The 22,048-nt window shown below is 43.5% G+C and overlaps 1 protein-coding gene across 1 annotated transcript; it reads left to right on the top strand.

Moving 5' to 3' along the window:
* The first annotated feature begins 687 nt into the window (after window positions 1-687).
* On the top strand, window positions 688-21,606 carry LOC115820502 (unconventional myosin-Vb). The gene is made up of 35 exons (XM_030784109.1): window positions 688-714; window positions 1,930-2,040; window positions 2,864-3,032; window positions 3,841-3,985; window positions 5,333-5,489; window positions 5,729-5,872; window positions 6,096-6,177; window positions 6,538-6,645; window positions 6,742-6,854; window positions 7,640-7,908; window positions 8,363-8,444; window positions 8,566-8,706; window positions 9,580-9,705; window positions 10,000-10,083; window positions 10,314-10,448; window positions 10,711-10,808; window positions 11,430-11,516; window positions 11,638-11,958; window positions 12,356-12,512; window positions 13,019-13,258; window positions 13,335-13,544; window positions 14,209-14,302; window positions 14,460-14,608; window positions 15,428-15,604; window positions 16,079-16,179; window positions 16,814-16,943; window positions 17,040-17,148; window positions 17,262-17,384; window positions 17,944-18,095; window positions 18,488-18,577; window positions 18,860-18,986; window positions 19,501-19,798; window positions 20,571-20,745; window positions 20,863-20,943; window positions 21,445-21,606. The coding sequence occupies exons 1-35, from the start codon at window positions 688-690 to the stop codon at window positions 21,604-21,606; spliced, it is 4,974 nt and encodes a 1,657-aa protein (XP_030639969.1).
* Window positions 21,607-22,048: the final 442 nt, after the last annotated feature.

Genomic DNA, 22,048 nt, shown 5'->3' with positions numbered 1-22,048 from the left:
CATTTGTAGATCATGGAAATTAAGACATTAAAAAGCTGTATTCCCATTAAGTCACCTTTGAACAATATGCAGTAATTTGATGTGTAGAGTGATTTTTTTTTTTTTTTTTTTTTTTTTTAAATTTTGAAACGACCAGGAACCATAACTTTGTGTAAGCGTTACTACTGAGTCATGGAAGAAAACAGAAATGTAACCTTCCCTAAACCCTCACACTGATCTAAAAAACATTAATGAAAAGGTAAGTACTCCTTTTGGTTGAGGATCTGGTTCAATATGATGATCTGTGATCAACATTTCAACTTTTTATTTGAGCGGATGCCTTTGATAGATGAGTTCAGAAAGAAGCTACAGGAAACTGCCATATAAAGGCAGCAGGACACTTCCTGCACCATCCTGCCTCCCGTCTCTGCAGATTAACAGTTAACTTGCCGCCAAGGGTTTTCATGCTGTCATCTCTCACAGGTGCAAAGGGCAAAAGAGCTTCAGAGAGAAAGAGTAAGAGAGAGAGAGAGAGAGAGAGAGAGAGGGAGAGGGAGGGAGGGAGAGAGGGAGAGAGAAGAGAAGACCAGAGGGGATTCTTCTATTTTGATTTCCATTTTGTTTTCCAACTTTTGATTTCTTGTCCTGGCTGTTGTACCAGCCTGGTGTACATCAGCACCCTTAATCTGACAGATTAGCCAGGTTACTATGGCAACCACAGAGCTCTACACCAAGGTAAGGAAACTTTGACAGTTCCTGTCATATGATACATAACGTGAAACCGTGAGGACTTGTGAAGTTCATTCATTTCAGAAGTTTTTCTGCTACAAACTAATCACATTTTGTGCGTTAAAGATGCCTGTAAATTCTGTCTCCGGTTTCTTTAATCTGTGCAGAAACTGCAACAGGACTGACCACTTTATTTGCCTTGGGTTTCATTAACAATAATTAATTGATACTCCTGATCTAATTATAACCCTGACTGTGAGACATGCTCTACACTGACTGCAGACTTTTGAAGATTAAGTAAAGCATAACCTGAAGACTACAGGAGACTCACCTGTTTTAAACAATGAAAGTCAATTCAGTATCAAAAGCCTCTTGAGATGAACAGAGAGAAAGAGGGAGAGAGAGAGAGAGAGAGAGAGAGAGAGAGAGCTGAATGAAGGAATGACCAGTGTTAATGTTTAATGTGCTGGAGAGACCTTTTTATGCTGATGATGGTAAAATGCTAGTCAGTCTGCTGGGCTTGGCTAACTATGGTGCAGACACATGAGTTTCATTGTGTAACATTCCCAACCTGCTGAGGAATCCCTGTTGTTGTTTTTTTTTCTCCTTTCATGGAAATGATGAGAAAGGAGGATATTTCACTCAGCTCTTATAAACGTTTTAAGTGTCACCAGGGGCTAGTATTAAAGTTTGCCTGTGGCTGAAAGTTTAGATTGTACTGAAAACATCTGCTACATTTTTAACATTGCTTCAATACCTCTCCATTTTCTGATCATCAGTATTCATTAATATGTTAAGTGATGAAAGTTTATGATGAATATCATTAATTAATGTCCACATTCTCATATGCGTCCTCCTCTTTAATCTTGAAATAAAATCAAAACTGATAAATCAGATTGAAAACTACTTTCTTATTTATTTCCTGTTATTCTTGTTACAAACTCAACAGCAACTTCATAAACATAATGCAGTGCAGTTCTTAGCACTACATAGATTTAAGTATTCACTAACATCTTGGGTCCTCAGACAACATTCCATGCTCCTTACTCTTGTTAGCATGGCAACATTCTGTAAAATTTATGAAACTGTTAAACAGGTATGAAATGGTAGAAACCATCTGTGTCTGAAGTAATGACTGGCCCATACAGTCCATTAGTAAGTCTCAATCTATCGACCTTATGGTCATGAATAACAGAAAACCTTTGCTGTTATGATTCTTAGGGTGCGTGTGTCTGGGTGCCAGACCCAGAAGCCGTGTGGGTCTCTGCCAAGCTCTTGCAAGACTACAATCCCGGAGACCAGCAGATCCTGCTCCAGCTTTCAGACGGCACCGTGAGTCACACATGTATTATCGCTCTATTCTCCCTTCTGTCCACACATACAGACACACACATACACACACACAGACACACGCACACACACACATATACAGATAAAGACACACAGTCACACAATCACACACACAGACACACATATACAGATAAAGACACACAGTCACACAGACACACACACAGACACACACACACACACATACAGATAAAGACATAGAGTCACACAATCACACACACAGACACACACAGACACATTTACACAGATAAAGACACACAGTCACACAGACACACACACAGACACACACACACACACACACACACAAACAAACACACACAGACACACACACACACACACAAACACACAGTATGGTCAGGTATTGCCACCGAGTGTCTAATCTGAGATTGAGTTGCATTTGTTTGTGTATGAGGACAATGAATGTTACTAATAAAATAAAGTTTGGGACAAAGCAATGGAAACTTACACGAAAGATCAAACACAAGATGAAACCTCTCTGTATTTTTTTTAAAGAATATTGAATTGTCTCCTCCTTTGAAAGGGATTTGGCTTCATCAACGTGGCCCTAGACCTTTCCTCTGGGAAATCAGCCCGGCCACATGTCTCCCTATGGCAGTAGAGTGAACTGTGGCCCAAACTATTTCAATTTTTTATCCTGACCGTCAGACTGACAAGCATAAAGAATGAATCATTTTATTCCTCAATACGCTTACGTCAGTTTTGAAAGATGACCCCTGAGGTTAGAGCCAACAATAAAATAATCGACCCATAAAAATCCACTCACAGAACCCTGTTACATTCTCCCCAGGAGATGGAGTACCCGCTGACGGGCCCCGCCGGGCTCCCCCCACTGGGGAACCCCGACATTTTGGAAGGGGAGAACGACCTGACGGCCCTGAGTTTCCTCCACGAGCCTGCGGTTCTCCACAACCTGCGCGTGCGTTTCCTGGACTACAGCAGCATTTACACTTACTGCGGTGAGACAGGCCTAGACCTTCAGTCTGTTTGCCAAGCAGTTAGTCACCTCCTTCCAGCTTCTGTTTGTCTCCAATGACATCTGTGTGATTACACTCTGGGTTTTACTGGGTGTAAAGGTCAACGGGAACACGACTGTAGAAAATGTGATGGTGGTTTAATTGGTTCTCCTGAAGTGAGTAAATAAGAAAACGACGATTTGTCATTGTGCTGCTGATATCAGATTTGAATGGTCTCAGAAATGTACTCGTCTAAAAAATGCAAATTTTTTTTTTTTCGCATGTAGTTCCAGTGTTTCTGCGCCAGGTTAAGCTGTGAGCACTTGTTCGTGATTAGTTGGTTGTTTGGTCTGGTCCATTTTAGCTGTTGCCCAGGCAACCAAATATCCCAATATCTATCATCTATACCCAATACAAACTGCTGATCTACACCATATGTTTTGCGGGGTGAATAACTAAAGCCAAAAGTCAGAGGATAGTCAAGATTGTCTAGTAGGGACAGTCCTCAGTTGTCCAACTCAGTTGTCCAGCTTTCTGGCTAATTTGAGGAACCCAACCTCATGGTCCAGACCTTCAGGACCATCTAAATGAAATCCTAGCAGAGAAGTGTGTATGGCAAATATTTACACAAAAAATGTCAATCGGCTGTTAATTAAGGCCTTAAAGTCTGAAAAAAAACAAAAGAAAAACGGGTATGTGTATCTCTCAAGCCTGGTGATAATTTGAATGAGTCAAAGAACTGTAGAAGTATAAGTGAAGCCTGTTTATAGCGCTGCCTCTGGGTGATTCAGCCTGTCTTGTGTTCTTCCAGGCATTGTGCTGGTGGCCATAAATCCATATGAACAGTTGCCAATCTATGGGGAGGAGGTGATTGACGCGTACAGTGGGCAGGATACAGACGATATGGAACCTCACATCTTCTCCGTGGCTGAGGAGGCCTACCGTACCATGACCAGGTCAGAGGTCGAGGGTCGGGTCAGGTCACAGACCCCTCTGTGCTCCCTCATGTGAAACAGAGTGACTGTAAAATGTGAAGAGTTTATTTTATCAAAAGTACAGTTCTTCAGCCAGGTGAAAACTTCCCCTTAAATTTTTTTTCTTTTTTTTTACCAAAAATTCACCTTCTGTCAAATTCACAAATCAGTTACTCATAAGAGTCTAGGTTTGATTTTAGCTGTTATAACACACCTAACATCCTCCGGGTTACCCCAAACCTAACATGTACTGCCGTGTCAATAACATCTCAGGGCGCCAGCAGAGGGCACCAAGGAGCAAATATACAGTTCTGTTCAGTCTCTTTCATTGACTTGAGGACACATGTGGTCAACCCACATGTCATACATGTATAGTGTACATGTATAGTACCAGGGAGGTGACTGCTATTTCTTTTGTTTTGTTTCGTTTGGGTTTTTTGTTTTTGTTTTTAATAAATCTAATGCACAATTTCATTGAGTTGTGAGCATGATTTAAATTACATGGTGACTTAAAAAGAATCGTGCGTACGACTGAAACTAGCCTATATCAAGCGCACGATTACACGAAGTTGACTACCAACCAGACGCTCTTAAACGGATCGGTGAATGTGACATAGAGAGAACATGTAGAATTTGCAAAAAAATTTGGAAAAAGAATATGTTTGTGCTCTGTGTTAGTGATTTTATCTTTATCTTTATCTTGATAGTCTCTATATGAGCAGCATCAACTGTCAACCCCAGTCTGATAATAGATTATGATTCAGCATTGAGTGGAAATACGTTTGCTTAGGGTACTTCCTAATTTAAGTTCCCTAATTACTTAGGCCGGGAAGCAAACCTTACGCGTGGTCTCATAAGTCATGTGAACGACTTACCAAATTGAGCTATTTGATTAAATTGTGCGCACGGTGAAATAAATTGCATGCACTTTTTAGGAAAGGGTGAGCACGATAATTAGCTACGAAATTGTGCGCTAGATTAAATAAGTAAATAAGATGTCATCACCCAGGCGCTATACATGTGTGCTTCTTTCTTGTGCCGTGGGGCAGAGCCTCGTAGGCCTACTTGTTTCGTTCTCCCGCCGGAAAAAGAAGAGTTCTGTCTTATGCAGAGCTTATATAACAGTAAATATTCAAAATAAATATTAAGTATTGAATATTCAAAGTTCAAGTTCATTTATTCAAATATTCAAATAATATTTGAATAAGGGGGACATAATATTCAAATATAACAAACCCAGTGCCGTGATTCTGTTACCGCTGCTGCAGATTTCAGAATCTCCACACAGCACAGAAACACAGTCTTAAAAAAAGACATTTCTTTGTGTAGGGAGGAAAAGAACCAGTCCATCATTATCAGTGGAGAGTCAGGCTCAGGGAAGACCGTGTCAGCCAAGTTTACCATGCGCTATTTTGCCGTGGTTGGCGGAGCGGCCCAGCAGACCAGCGTAGAGGAAAGAGTGCTGGCATCCAATCCTATCATGGAGGTAACGGCAAAACGGCTTTGGACCCAATCCTGCCTGAGGTTTGGAGTAAAATAACATACATTACAGAATCAAATAATATTTGATGTTGTTTGTAATTTAACATTTTGCTGTATACTCTGTTGCTTATAGATCGATGGATCGATAGATCGATAGATAGATAGATAGATAGATAGATAGATAGATAGATAGATAGATAGATAGATAGATAATTATCTGAGTTATTTCCCTTTGTGTTTCAGGCTATTGGAAATGCCAAAACGACTCGTAATGACAACAGTAGCCGGTTTGGAAAGTATATTGAAATCGGTTTTGGGAGGAAGGGGGACATAATTGGGGCGAATATGAGGACTTACCTGCTGGAAAAGTCTCGAGTCGTCTTTCAGGTGCTTTTCACGTGTTGTTTGTAAATGTAACATATGAAATGTAAAGTCTGTTAAGTCATTTTGTCATCTGAGTAAACCGATAGTGTTTGTTGGTGCCTTCATTTCTAATGAAGACTTTAAACTCTATGGAAGTTCAGTAGTTTTGTCACTGGCTTAGTTTATCTGGTGTTATTTGGAGAAAATTCAGGTCTTTTCATTTGTTGTTTTTAATTTGTGGTTTTAGGCATCAGAGGAAAGGAATTATCACATATTTTACCAGCTCTGTGCATCTAGAGAGTTACCAGAGATGAGGTCACTCAAACTAGGTGAATGTGTGTGTGTGTGTGTGTGTGTGTGTGTGTGTGTGTCCAAGCATCTATGCATGTGAAGCTGTGTGTGTTGTGTATGTGAGTGTGTGTTAGTGGGTCTGTGTTTGTGTATGTGAGTATGCACTTGTTTGCATGAATGCTCATGTAGGCAGATGTGCACAGATGTGTGTGCAGCATGTGGGTGTGCACTGGTCTGAATGTATGTCATTGTGTCTGCGTGCGTGAGTGAAGTTGAGTGTGCGCGTGTGAACAGATGTGAGCTTGTGCGCGTTCGCGTGTATTACGATTCACCTGTCAGTTAAAATAACCGGTTGCTTAGATACACGCGGTCGTCAGTAAGCATGCCTATCTCTGTAGCTGCACCAGAACACTTTCGATACACTTGTCAAGGAGGCCAGATGCAGATTCCTGACGTGGACGATGCCTCTGAGCTGGAGCGTACGCGTAATGCCTTCACCGTCCTGGGTGCGTCGCTTCGGCGCCATCTATATTCACTTTTCTATGTTAACGCAAACGACTTCTCCGTTTCTGATCCTGAAATTTCTGGGATTGAACCCGCAGGTGTTCCGCCAGACCAGCAGATGGAGATATTCCGAATATTGGCAGCAGTTTTACATCTCGGGAACGTCAACATTCAAGCCAGTGGGAGGGGTGCCGATCGCAGCTATATTGATGTAGTTAAATGAAGGATTTTCAGTATCTGCTATTTTAATATTTAGTCATTAGTAAAACAAAATCCTGAAATATTTTTAATATTTCTCCCAGAACTGTGTAGGTCTGGATTGTTTTTTTCCCTTGGTGCCTTTACTGTAGCACATTCATAATCCTTTAATTACACAGTTCCTCTCATGAATGTATCCACATACAGACATCTGCTTTAGTGTGATATTGGTTTTTCAACACTGTGCAAAATAATGAGGACTGAACAATGAGGTTTTGTTGTTGTTGTTGTTGACTCTGCAACCAACCAGTCAAACTTTGGTCTCCTTTCATTTGTCTCTATAAAATAACAAATTTGAATCACGACATCTACTCTAATAAATCTCACATGTTATTGGTCCCTTCCTTGAATATTAAGCAGGTTGCTTGTCAAGCTGCATGTTAATTTGTGCCAAAAAATCTCCCTCTTTCTCTCTCTCTCTCTTTCTCTCTCTCTCTCTCTCTCTCTCTCTCTCTCTCTCTCTCTCTCTCTCTCTCTCTCTCTCTTTCTCTCTTTCTCTCCCTCTCTTTCTCTTTCTGTCTCCCTCTCTCTCTCTTTCTCTCTCTCTCTCTCTCTCTCTCTCTCTCTCTCTTTCTGTCTCCCTCTCTCTCTCTTTCTCTCTCTCTCTCTCTTTCTGTCTCCCTCTCTCTCTCCCTCTCTTTCTCTTTCTGTCTCCCTCTCTCTCTCTCTCTCTCTTTCTCTCTCTCTCTCTCTCTCTTTCTGTCTCTCCCTCTCTCTCTCTCTCTCTCTCTCTGGTAGGCGGACGACCGTTCCCTGGCGGTCTTCTCTAAGCTGCTGGGTGTTGAGGGACCTCAGATGGCCCACTGGCTGTGTCACAGGAGGCTGGCAGTGGGCGGGGAGATGCTGGTGAAGCCCATGCCCGGGCGACAGGCCGTGGAGGCCCGGGATGCTCTGGCGAAACACGTTTACGGTCAGCTGTTCACCTGGACCGTGCAGAGACTCAACAGTGCACTGAGAGCACACAGGCAGAAGGCCAAATCTTTCATAGGGGTGTTAGACATCTATGGGTAAGGGGAGTCATTGTTAAAAAGTGACCGCAGTGATCTACATTTATCATGATAAACTGTACTCAGCGGATTTTTGTTTCTCCTAAAAGATGAAGAAGCTGACACCTGAGTCGTGCTTTCTGATTAGTTAAGAGACTGATTTTGCCCGAGGACTGTCAAACTACAACAATTTATTTCTGTTCCTAAATTGCTTTCATCTACGTGTGTGTGTGTATGTGTGTGTGTGTGTCTGTGTGTGCGTGTGTGTTTGTATGTGTGTGTGTGTGTGCGCATGTGTGTTTGTATGTGTGTGTGTGTTTGTGTGTGTGTGTATTCTAAGAGGAAAAACACCCCTGCGGTCCTTTAGAGCTCATTAAGTTAGATACAGAAGATCCTTCACTCTAATCCTTACATTTAATGAGAATCCTCCCTAACTCCTCTCTTGCTTTCTCTCCCTCTCACTGGTCACTGGTAGGTTTGAAACCTTTGACAGGAACAGTTTTGAGCAGTTCTGCATCAACTACGCCAACGAGAAGCTCCAGCAGCAGTTCAACAGGGTAGGTCAAAACGCCCAAGCATTTGGGAATGACTTGAATGGGAATGACATGTTGAATCATTTGGGAATTTTTTGGGAATGTTTTGGGATATTCTTCATACCTCCTCTCTGTCCGCCTGCAGCACGTGTTTCAGCTGGAGCAGGAGGAGTACATACGAGAGGGGCTGCCGTGGAATCGGATCGAATTCAGTGATAACCAGCCGTGTATCGCTTTGATTGAAGGCCCACTGGGACTTCTGGACCTGCTGGATGAGGAGTGCAGGGTGAGAGAGAGAGAGAGAGAGAGAGCGGTTAAGTTATGCCGAGTCATTGTATGGCCGCGCGTAACATTAACCTACTTTACTAGCTGAATCTGCTGAGTCACCGTTAGCCTAATTCACTGCTGGTCAACACAGCGGTTATTTATGTCCTGTGTTTTTTCTCTCTAACTTAAATCTGCTGAACCATCATTGTCCAACTTTGCCAGCATCTTAATATAGGACATAAATATGTCAAAACATCTCTCTGATACTTTTAAATGAACCTACCTTACCACCTGAATCTGCTGAGTCATGCTTGTCCTACTTTAGTGATTCAAATCACATTAAGGCCACTCCAGCTGTTCACTGTGAGTGATGCTGTTGTTCTTGGTTACTACTACAGGCACTCACAAGTAAATGCCTAACACTTACAATATCTGCCTAACACAGTGGTTCCATTTATAAATATTAACTGAATGTTTTTCTATAAAATAATCTCTTCCCAATGGACAGATGTGAAACATGACATTGTAGCAAAGTAGCATGCTGTTATGACAGTTTATGACACATTAAATACAATATTTCATATTTCTTACATATCATATTAGCCTTCTGGTGTGAGTCTTAAATGTAGTTTTTCAGTTATCATTTTGGAAAGGTGTGAGTGACACCCCTGATTGGTTTGTTTGCTTAAAGGTCAAAGGTCTAAAGAAAAACAACTAAAAAACTGGCTTCTCCCTGGTCTAGTTAGTTTGTGTAGTGTTTTTACGGTTTAGTTTGGTTTTCTTAGACTTTTTGTTTGTCTCTCTGTCTACCTGTCTTTCTGTCTACTTTTCTGTCTGTCTGCCTGTTTGTTTGTTTGTTTGTTTGTTTGTTTGTTTGTTTGTTTGCATGCAGATGCCCAAAGGCTCAGATGAGAACTGGGCGCGAAAACTGTACGACCAGCACGTGAATCGCAGCGCGCACTTCCGCAAACCGCGCATGTCCAACGCGGCCTTCATCATCCTCCACTTCGCCGACACGGTGAGAGAACGAGGGACGGAGACAGAGAAATGTCACTTAATTAACTCAAACACACACACACACACACACACACACAGCCTCTGGAATCAGAAGTGTTTGAATAAACTGAACTGTTACTGAGACATTGGTCTGTGACAGTGCCTGTGTTGTTGTCGTCACTGTTGCTGAACTGTCTGTGTGTGTGGTGTTGAAGTTATTACGCCTTTGCCCATAGAGAAAGAAAGACAAGAATAAGAATGAAAGAATAATATTCAGAAAAGAGTGGGAAATGTCCCAACCTGTCTGTGTTTTTAGGTCCAGTACGAATGTGACGGGTTTTTAGATAAGAATCGTGACACAGTGTTTGAGGAGCCAATCAACATCATGAAGGCCAGTCAGGTACAGTGTGCGCTGTGACATCATGACCTCTGAGCCATCTGTCTCACCTTTACCTGTCTGTTTTACTCAGTGACTGTGACTCTGCTGAATGTTTAACTGTCAGTGCAGGTTATCTGTAGTCTCCTAAGTCTCTCTCTCTGTCTGTCTGTCTCTGTCTATCTGTCTATCTGTCTGTCGGCCTGTCTCTTTCTTTTTGTGTCTCTCTCTGTATCTGTCTCTCTCTTTTTCAGTCTGAGCTTGTTGCAGAGCTGTTCCAGCAGCAGTCAGCAGGGGGCAGTGTGTCTGAGGCAAAGTCTATGGCCAACGGGAGTGTGCGTTCAGGGAAGAAATCTCAGCGTGAGCATAAACTGACTGTGGGCTATCAGGTCAGCCTCATGTGAGATCGGTTCACACTTACAGAGAGAACCTAACATACACTTCCATGCTATCTATACCAGCACTATCACATCAGCTTCTTTCATCTATAGCAGTATGTGTACGTCTCCGTTCAAAGAGCAGTCTATACAGAGATCCATATCTATAGATCTAGAAATGTGCACCATTTGAATAGTGTATGTATCTGTGTGTGTATCTGTGTGTGTGTGTGTGTGTGTGTGTGTGTATCTGTGTGTGTGTGTGTGCACGCAGTTTCGCCAGTCTCTCCACCTTCTGATGGACACTCTGAACAGCACGACTCCTCACTACGTCCGCTGCATTAAACCCAATGACCTCAAGCAACCTTTCATGTGAGTGTCTGTGGGTGTCTGTGCGTTTGTGTGTTTGTGTGTGTGTATGTGTGTGTGTGTGTGTGTGTGTGTGTGTGTGCATGTGCATGTGTGTGCGTGTTTGTGTGTGTGTGTGTGTGTGTGTGTGTGTGTGTGTATGCGTTTGTGTGTGGGTGTGTGTGTGCGTCTGTGTGTGTATGCGTTTGTGTGTGGGGGTGTGTGTGTGTCTGTGTGTGCGTCTGTGTCTGTGTCTGTGTGTCTGTGTGTGTGTGTGTGTATGCGTTTGTGTGTGGGTGTGTGTGTGTGTCTGTGTGTGTGTGTGTGTCTGTGTGTCTGTGTGTGCGTGTGTATGCGTTTGTGTGTGGGTGTGTGTGTGTGTCTGTGTGTGTGTGTGTGTCTGTATCTGTGTGTATGTGTTTGTGTGTGTGTGTGTATGCGTTTGTGTGTGGGTGTGTGTGTGCGTGTGTGTGTTAGTACAGTGGTATGGCAACCATCTCTCTCTCTCAGTCACCTTTCACCTCAAGCTTGCAGTGAAACAGCTGTGGTTGTGTGAAATTTGTTCCATTATGTGTGTGTGTGTGTGTGTGTGTGTGTGTGTGTGTGTTTTGATATGGACACTAACTCTCTTCCTCTCTTTGACAGGTTTGACCCGAAGCGTGCAGTGCAGCAGTTACGGGCGTGCGGTGTTCTGGAAACCATTCGGATCAGTGCCACTGGATTCCCATCCAGGCAAGAGAGAACCCATCAAGAGCAACAGCTTTACATTTTTATAAAAGAAACCACACCACAGTTATACCTCAGAGAGAAAAAGAAACCTAACTGAGTCTACCCGCTCTCTTCTCCTCCGCAGGTGGACGTATGAGGAGTTCTTTAACCGGTACCGGGTTCTCCTGCGTGCTTCAGAACGGGGGGAGGACTTTCATTCCTCCTGTCAGAGGGCGCTGACTGCCCTCATCCCTGATCCAGACCAGTACTGCTTTGGCAAGACCAAAGTGTTCTTCCGGGCGGGGCAGGTGGCCCTGCTGGAGAAACTGAGGGCCGAGAGGCTGCACACGGCCGGGGTGGTGATTCAGAGCTGGGTCAGGGGATGGTTGGCACGGCGACGCTACCTCAGGATCTACCAGGCCACCCTCACGCTGCAGAGATATGTCAGAGGAACACTGGCCAGAAGGTCGGTGTGTGTGTGTGTGTGTGTGTGTGTGATGAGTGTTGAGTACCTGAAGTGAATTTTCTAGAGTTGCACAGAGTTAATGTGCATTCATTAACACCTATAGTGTTGTAATTAATAGAGGGAGCTGATTTTTTTTAATAAATTCAGGATTTATAAAATGTCACTGTTAAAGTTCATTTAACGTTGGAAAATTTACTAATGAGCATAGCAGGTGAATCAATCAATTCGGCTTGAATTATTTTCTGAAGACTTTATGACCTTTCTTTTCTTTCCTTTTGCTGGAATATCAGACTCCTGATAAGATGCTGATCTTGGTCTCTGTGTAACTGTGTGAGGACTGGTTGGAGTCTAATGGTCTGACTGTGGTATGTTCTTCACTGTGTCTTCTGTGAGTTAGGCTGGCTCACATTCTGCGTTACACACGGGCCGCTCTGATCATCCAGAAGACGTATCGTATGGTAACGGTCAGACGACTCTACCTGACCATCAGAGAGGCTGCTCTCACCATACAGGCTTTCAGCAGGGGGATGCAGGCCAGACGCGCATACAGACAGGTACGCAGTTCTAATCACTGTGTCCAGACATGTTCAGACTGGACCTATGCTAGCCCAAACACACAAACACACAGACACAGACACACACACACACATACACACACAAAAGTATGTGCACACACACACACACACACTCTTTCTCTTTTGCATGTGTGCGTGTGTGTGCGCTTGTGTGCTTGCTTGCATGTGTGCGTGTGTGTGTGTGTGTGTGTGTGTGTGTGCGTGTGCGTGCGCTTGTGTGCTTGTGTGCTTGCTTGCATGTGTGTGTGTATGTGTGTGTGTGTATGTGTGTGTGTATGTGCGCTTGCGTCTGTGTGTGCTTGCGTCTGTGTGTGTGTGTGTGTGTGTGTGTGTGTGTGTGTGTCTGCGTGTGTGTGTATGTGTGTGTGTGTGTGCTTGTGTGCTTGCGTCTGTGTGTGCTTGCGTCTGTGTGTATGTGTGTGTGTGTGTGTGTGTGTGTGTGTGTGTGTGTGTGTATGTGTGTGTGTGTGTGTGTGTGTGTGTAGTTGTTGCGTGAACGTGCAGCGTTGAGACTGCAGGCTGCGGTACGGGGCTGGTCAGCGCGGCGAGAGTTCAGGCGTCTGCGCGCGGCGACGGTGTTGCTGCAGTGTTGCGTGCGCAGACGAGCTGCACGTAAAGAGCTGCTGAAGTTACGTCAGGAGGCTCGATCGGTGGAGAAATACAGAGAACTCAACAAGGGTATGGAGGTCAAACTCATGCAACTGCAACTACGGGCTGACCAACAGGTTAGTGTGTGTGTGTGTGTGTGTATTTGTATATCTGTGTGTGTGTGTCCAAATGTAACTGTGTGTGTTTATTCAGGCCAGAGAGAGTGCGTCTCTGAGGGAAATCCTCCAATCAGAGCGTGGGTCTCACACGGCGGAACTGGATCAGCTCAGAGCCACCATAGTCAAACTACAGACCCAGCTGGAAGCACAGACACACGCCGCTCCGTCAGTCAGTGAAAAAGAACTGGAAGAAAGGAGGCAGGCGGAGGAGAGAACAGCCCAAGAGATTCTTCAGCTCAAACAGGTGTGTTTCTGACAGAACAAAGTCGTCAGTATTACGTGAACTTTAAGGTCTGTGGTTAGTGCTGGTCTAAAGTGCATTCTAAATGGAGAATGCATCTTAATCCAGGACTGGACCTAATCCTGGTCCAGGAAATAACTCCTGAGAGTGTTAATTTTTAACACTGTCCAGAGTAATGTCTGAGTAAATGTTTGACAGTGCTGAACGACCAAGCCCTTTAACGAGTAATTGTAAGGTTGTGGGTGTTAATCGGTGTAATGTAACTATGAAATGAGAAGTAAACTCACCTTAGTTCATCTCATCCACAGCTCCTACTGTATCTCAGAGCTGTATCGTAAAGACTCCCAGTTAAACTCAGTTACTGAAACAGTAGATGGCTGTCATCAGACTACACTTTGTCTGCTCAGCATAGTGTGTGTCTGCACATTTTTGTTATGTAAATACATTAATATTACACAAGTGATACACATTGTACATCTACACACGATGTGCTCTGTTTAAAGTTTTGTTTATTCACTGGTCGTTCTATAATTTTCCATCGCACACCTATATTTACTGTGGAACTCAGAACTACTCCAGTCCCTCAGCGTTCTGCCAGGTTACCACACGTTTTATGTCACACACGTGAAGAGGGGAGTTTGTCTGTGTTCTCTGTCTGTCTCTGTAGGAGGTGCAAGCTCTCAGGGCAGAGAGAGACTCTTTGGAAAAGGAGAGGGATGACCTCCTCACTCGGCTGCAGGAGAAGGAGAAAATTCAGGAGGGTAAGGCTCTATGAGTTTGTAAAAACCTCCTTCCTTTTTTCACTGCTCTCTGTCATTGATTTTCTCCTTTGTATGCATACTTTAATGTGTGTGTGTGTGTGTGTGTGTAGTGTATTTTATTCATATGTATAGTTTTCTCCCCCAAACTCTGTCTCAGAAAACGTACAGAAGGCGGTCGCTGAGTCGGGGTCAAACCTGCAGGCAGAGCTGGAGGAGGAGAGGAGAAGATATCAGGGACTTCTCAGAGACTACACACGTCTGGAGCAGAGATACGAAAACCTCCGAGACATGAGCATGCTCAGCGAGGTACGCATGAGCAACACGAGACATTAACATGCTCAGTGAGGTGTGCATGAGAAACATGAGACATTAACATGCTCAGTGAAGTACGTATGAGAAACATGAGACATTAACATGCTCATTGAGGTACGCATGAGAAACACGGGACATGAACATGCTCAGTGAGGTATGCATGAGAAACACGAGACATTAACATGCTCAGTGGGGTACGCATGAGAAACACGAGAGATGAGCATGCTCAGCAAGGTATGCATGAGAATCACAAGACATTAACATACTCAGTCAGGTACGCATGAGAAACATTAGACATTAACATGCTCAGTGAGGTATGCATGAGAAACACAAGACATTAACATGCTCAGTGAGGTATGCATGAGAAACACGAGACGTGAACATACTCAGTCAGGTATGCATGAGAAACACGAGACATGAACATGCTCAGCGAGGTACGCATGAGAAACATGAGACATAAGCATGCTCAGTGAGGTACGCATGAGAAACATGAGACATTAACATACTCAGTGAGGTACGTATGAGAAACATGAGACATTAACAGGGTCAGTGAGGTGTGTATGAAAAACATGAGATATTAATATGCTCAGTGAGGCATATATGAAAATAATGAGATGTGAGCATGCTCAGTAAGGTCCGAATGAAAAGCATGAGATGTGAACATGCTCAGTGCAGCTCAGAGAGAGAAGTCTTGTCACCTCTGTCAGCGGTATAGCAAAACTAATGGCCTCTAACAGTCAAACTGTTGCATATTGATGTGAATGTGTGCGCGTGTGTATATTTATGTGTGACCCCTGTGACCTGTGTTTCCAGCGTTCGCGAGGTCACAGACGGACTGACTCGACCCAGAGCATGAGTTTGGAGCCCTTGTCTCCCGTGTCTTCGCCCTACCCTACTTCCCCTGCCTTCCCCTCCCCAGAGGAGGTCAGGAGGGTGAGTGTCACATCACCCACGTTCGACAGGAGACCCTGGACTCCAGACCTCCCTCTGGTAAACCTCCTTTATCCTTTTGGCTGAAGTTTAGCTGGCAACAGGACATGTCCGTTGCTGCAGACTGAGGAACAAAAGTCGTGGGATTTTTGGTTCGTCTACTTCAGTGCATTTAGCTGTCTGTGATAACGCTGTCATTAGAATAAACTGACATAAACCCACAACACAGTAATGAAAAGACCAAACACACACATCCACTTTTTTTTCATTTTTCAAGTATTTTTAGTATCATGAAAGTCACTGATATTGAGTTGTTTATTTCTATTTTATTATTATTATATGATTATTTGTTATTTCCATTATTAGCAGCAGCAGTAGTAGTAGTAGTAGTGGTAGCATTCGTTGTTGTTTTTGTTGTTCTGCCGTCACCACCCTGAGTAAGTCTCCATGGGAGCGGTCCGAGTGTTTTCTGTGTGGCTGTCAGACGGACACGGTCGGACTCGGAGTTGAGACGCGCCTGCTGTGTCTTCTCAGGAGTCTTTGATGGAGGACACGGGCGTGCCGAAGGACACGGCGGAGAAAATGACGGGGGAGGACCTCAGACACGCTTACGACGCCGTTCGCGTGGCCAACAAGTCAGTGACCCTCACACCACCGTACAGAAAGGCCTCGCGGAAATTCCAAGTGGAGCTAGAGCGAATGTTTAACCGCAGTTTACGCCGAATGTGAAACTCTTTATTGCAGCTCGTAATCACAGGGTTGACAAAAGTACACCGAAACACCCGAGAACATGGCATCATGTTACACTGTAATCAAATATTATATACTTATGGGTTACGTCGCTGAGGAAAACCTGGTGAAAATGATTATGACGCTATTGTTACTTTGTTATGACAACTGAGTAAACGGTCACTGACATACATGAAGCGTGCATGTTTCTAAAAATGAATATGTGTTTGAACACACAAGACTTTGACGTGTCATTCAGAGACATCTTCAAAAATAAACAGGAACAATGGATTTTCCTCACAAGCTGCCTTTTCAGACTTAAAGGAACCAGCCGTATGAGCGTAGTCTGTTCTTTCTCCTTAGCTCCGGAAATCTGTTGAATAGTCACTTATTTTTTGTGTGGGGGATAGTGCGTTTTCATATGTGACAGTCCTTTAATTTAATTTAATTAAGTCCGTTAATTCTGCGCTGTCGTATCACAGCTCTTCAGTAAGGTAATACCGTGTTGTTGGATGAGCTTCTGTGTTTGTTGGTTGTCAGGTTGCTGGAGTCGCAACTTTTTAATCAACGAATCCAGTTTGAGCAGGAGGTCTCTGCTCTGAAAGAACAGCTACAGGGTTCCAGAGGAAAGGCCTCCCAGCCTGAAAAAGTTACAAACGCACAGATCCAGGTAAGTTGACCACTTACAGATACAGGTAAACTTACAGGTCAACAGCACACACAGTGATGATATCTGTGTGTGTGTGTGTGTGTGTGTGTGTCTCAGGATCTACTGGAGCAGGTTGATGCAGGGGAACGGGAGTGTATCAGATTGAAGAGAGAGCTGAAAAACCTGAAACACACAGTGACACTCAGAAAAGTGCTAGCCTCCGCAGGTCTGTCACTCCCTCTCTCCCTCTCCTCTCCCTCTCTCTCTCTCTCTCGCTCTCTCTCTCACACACACTCCCACTCATTTTTGATCTGATTTCTGACGGTGTCCTCTCTGCAGGCCCAAACCTGCCGCTCTCTCCTGGGTCTGTGTCCAGCCTCTCACAGAGAGGCCAGAAAGTCAGCGGTCTGCTGGAGTGCAGGAAGAGAGATGAGAATAAACTCATCAAAAACCTCATCACAGGTATGTGTGTGAGAGACAGAACGAGAGAGAGAGAGAGAGAGACAGACAGACAGAGAGAAAGAGAGAGAGAGAGAGAGAGAGAGAAAGAGAGAGAGAGCGAGAGAGAGATAGAGAGAGAGAGAGAGAGAGACTCAGACAGTCATACAGACAGAGACAGACAGAGAGAGAGCGAGAAAGAGAGAGACAGACAGACAGACAGACAGACAGACAGACAAACAGAGACAGACAGAGACAGAGAGAGAGAAAAAGAGAGACAGAGAGACTGAAGAACTATATTCTGCAGTATATAATTCTTCTGGTTAGATGCTAACTGCATTTCATTGGCTTTGTATCTGTACTCTGCACAATGACAATAAAGTTCAATCTAATCTAAAAAAAAAGTTGAATCTAGTAAAAGTTGAATTTTATGAAACCATTAGGGCATTTTGAATGTATTCATTATTTTAATACTGAAGTGAGAGCTATGCAGATAGATAGATAGATAGATAGATAGATAGATAGATAGATAGATAGATAGATAGACAGACAGACTAAGGGGCACTGCTGTGCTGTGTTGCAGATTTACGTGTGGACTGTGCCCTCTCTCTGCCCCCCGGGTTGGCAGCGCGGGTGCTGTTTCTGTGTGTACGTCAGGCAGACTGCAGCGGAGACCAGGCACGGGCACAGAGCCTGTGCAAAGCTGCCATCACGGGCATCAAAGCAGCTCTCAAAGTAAACAAAAACATAAACACACACATACACACACACTCAAGCATATTACACATACATAAACACTGTGGAACTTCGTTTGAAGTCATTATCACAATTAATGGGGTCTCAATATAGTTTCCTTTGATCCTTATACTAATGAGAATTCAGTATCTGGCCAATCAGGACCTCTCATGAACAGTCTATGTTTCCATATTTAGACAAGTGCAGAACTTTATGCAAATGTATGTGTTTGTATAAATGTGTGTATGTCTATATATGAGTGTATTGTGTTTGTGATTTGAGTATATTGTGTTACAAAGTGATTTGTATGTATCTCTCTATCTTTCCCTCCCAATACCTCTCTCTCTCTCTCTCTCTCTCTCTCTCTCTCTCTGTCTGTCTGTCTGTTGCAGAAACACAGCAGTGATGTGAATCTGACGGCAGTGTGGCTGAGAAATGCCTGGACACTGACTGACCTGCTGACCCAGCACTCTGCTAAAGAGGTCTCTACTCCTCTGAGATGTCACAGCGCTTCTCTCTGTGTGCCTGACTCACTGCTCTTCATGTTTTATTATTCTGATCCTCTGAAATATCAGAATGAATTTACTCTGAGACAAATACGATCATCTATGAAATTAGTTGCCTTCGAGTAATAGTTTTCCATTTTTATTTGTTTTAAGATGTGACAATGCAGTCTCTCATTTTGAGTTTTGTGGGGAAAGTTTGGGAAAAAAATGTAAAAAAAAAGTTTTTCACGACCCTAACCCCTTCCTCTGACCCTGTAGGTGGTGAGGAACTCCGATGACCTGGTGCCATTAACCTTTGACCTGAGTGATCAGGGTCGTGCCCTTTGCATCCAGGCTTATCAGCAACTCCTGTCAATCACCGAGTCCCGCCTCCAGCCTATCATAGGTACAGAGACGTGAGACCTGCCAATGTGGTGTTTTTAACAAAATACACAGTTTTTCCTATCTATCTATCTATCTATCTATCTATCTATCTATCTATCTATCTATCTATCTATCTATCTATCTATCTATCTATCTATCTATCTGTCTATCTGTCTGTCTGTCTATCTATCTATCTGCTTTGAGTGGTGTACGTGTTGGAGTTAGACTGAAAGTTGTGGTCAGAGAGATTACATTTTTCTGCTTAATACAAATCAGTGACCTTTGTTTCCTTGGTTTCATTGTCTCTACAAGGACCATACGAATGTAAAGAGCAAAAGCAGGATGAAATTTCACCGCAAATATGACATCAAAGTCTCAGCGTGGTGTTTTGAAGTAAATCAGCAACATTTGGCGTGGTTGGCCTTCGACGCTATTTTGTCTGTTGTTTTACTAAATACTTATTTTTAGAAGACCTCTCTCACCCTACAGAAACACTGGCTTCTCTCTGTCTGTCTGTCTGTCTGTCTTTCTCTCAGTCCCTGCCATGCTGGAGAACGAGACTATTCCGGGTTTGTCCAGTTCCGCCGGTAAGATGCTCAGCTCTCGTAAGCGGGCTGGTTCCGATCCCAGACCTGTGGGATTAGAGACTCCCACCATGGCTATGGTCCTGAGGGAACTGGGTGCTCTACACACGGCTCTGACCCACCAGAACTTTCCCCTGAGTCTCCAGGAGCAAGTGTTCCGCCAGCTCATGTACATACTGACCGCCATGACGCTCAACAGCCTGCTACTGCGCAAGGACGTGTGCTGTCTGAGCAGAGGCATGCAAATCAGGTGAGACAGACAGAGAGACAGACAGACAGGCAGAGAGAGAGAGAGAGAGACTGGATAACAGTGGTGCTGGACTATAATTATTATATGAAAGCCATTCTCCAAACCATTACAAACAGTAGGATGAGAATTATCATTATCATCACCGTGTGTTTGGTGATAATAATAATTTTTATTGCATCATGAATAAAATCATCATATTTTATATATGTCATGTTTTATTAATGTCTGTCTCTGCCATATTAAATGATTATGAGAGAGAGAGAGAGAGGGAGGGAGGGAGAGAGAGGGAGAGAGGGAGAGGGAGGGAGAGAGAGAGAGAGAGAGAGAGGGAGAGAGCAAACTTAAAACCTTACAGATCTTGGGGAAAAAAAAGCAATAGATGCAAATCTTTTTTCCTCTGGATTCTTTTTTTTTTTCTGTAGGTAACAAAATGATGGGATGACGCTTTTACAAGCATTAGGCCTGTAAAACTGTAAACGCTAATACTACAGCACATGTAACATGTTACATGTATATGCGTAACACCGCTTATTATGAACACATATATGACCTAACACAACTGCTTTGTGAACATAGTGTTTTATATCCATCTGAGAAAAGAACTTGTCCACCCTTAGCATGGCTGAGAAGTTTGGTGGATTACTTTGGATAGTCATTTCTGCCTTTAACTAGTGTAAAGATGGATTATGCTAGCACTATAAAGAACCATGCAACAGTTGAAGGTTATCTAGAATTTGCCATGTCATGGTTGTCCTGCTCCCTCTCCTCACAGATATAACGTGAGTTTGTTGGAGGAGTGGCTGCGAGGCCGTGGGGTACAGACAGGGGGCGCTATTGCCACACTAGAGCCTCTAATTCAGGCGGCGCAGCTCCTCCAAATGGGCAAGAAAACCGAGGCAGATGGCCGGGCCCTCGTCCAAACCTGCAGTACCCTCTCCAGCCAGCAGGTGGAGTCTGTTTCATAATTCATCTGACGTTTTAGTCGTTTTTTGTTTGTTTTTTTTTTATCTTCATGAATATTTGAAATGGTCTTTATTGATTTTTCCAACTGCCTTGTGTTGCAGATTGTGAAGATTTTAACCCTTTACACACCCCAGAGTGACTTTGAGGAGAGAGTGACTCTTAATTTTATTCGCATTGTGCAGGTCAGAAAACGATTCAGTTGTCAGGTTTTTGAAATGACATTGTTTGACATTACTGACTGTAGACTCATTACATTTCTACAACAGCCTGTAGCAGAGCTGTCAATCTGTGTCCATGGTAACTTACATTCAAAGGAAATTACACTGATAGTGTGTATCCATTCTTTATGCTGAATTACATGCTTGACTTGGGTTCTGCTCTCCAAAAAAATTGATCAGATTTAGACAAACCAATGAACTTAAAATACAATGGTAGAAACAGAATTCCCTGAATACAGTGGTAATAAGCTTTTGCATGCTTTTATGGCCTCCACTGTTGCTCTTGGGTTTAATTAAGCCTATTTTGGAACAGAGCTGTCCCCCCCCAAATAATTTTGAGTACCCCAAAAGTACTTTGAATCATAAAGCCACTCATTTTAAACATTGCTCTCAGTGTGCCAGTCGTAAACAGTTGAATTGTGTGTTGTGTGAGAAAATCATTTCTGTTTCTGTGGGGTTTCCCAGGGACTGCTGAAGGAGCGTTCAGACAGTCAACCTCCTCAGCTACTGCTGGATGTAAAACGTGTGTTCCCTGTTACCTTTTCATACCTCCCCCCACCTCCTGTCTCCGCTGACCAACTGGACATCCCAGAATCCCTCAAGATCTCCTTCCTCCGCAAAGTATGAGGGACACCACTACCTATCCCTCCGCCCCAACACACACACAAGGACACACAGAGGCACATACACACACACGCACATACAAGCACACACACACACACACACACAGGCACATATACACACACACACATACAAGCACACACACACACACAGACACAGACACATGCACTCATGCACGCACACACACACACACACACACAGACATGCTGGAATAGTGCTATTATCAAAATGTATTCTTTTAGTATTTACCTTAACATTCATTAGTTTTAAAATCAGATCCATTTGACAAAGGTGTTGTCCAGGTGACAGGTGAAGTTAGTGGAGATAATTTATTTGTGGTTTGATCTTTTTTTGTTTTTTTGCACATAATTAACTTTGATTTTAATGGGAGAACTTTCAAACTCTACAAAAACTTGTAAATTTATCAGTATAAAAAAATTATAATAAA

The sequence above is a fragment of the Chanos chanos genome, chromosome 9, assembly GCF_902362185.1.
Source record: "Chanos chanos chromosome 9, fChaCha1.1, whole genome shotgun sequence".
Lineage (NCBI taxonomy): Eukaryota > Metazoa > Chordata > Actinopteri > Gonorynchiformes > Chanidae > Chanos > Chanos chanos.
This window is presented reverse-complemented; position numbering and strand designations above follow the sequence as displayed.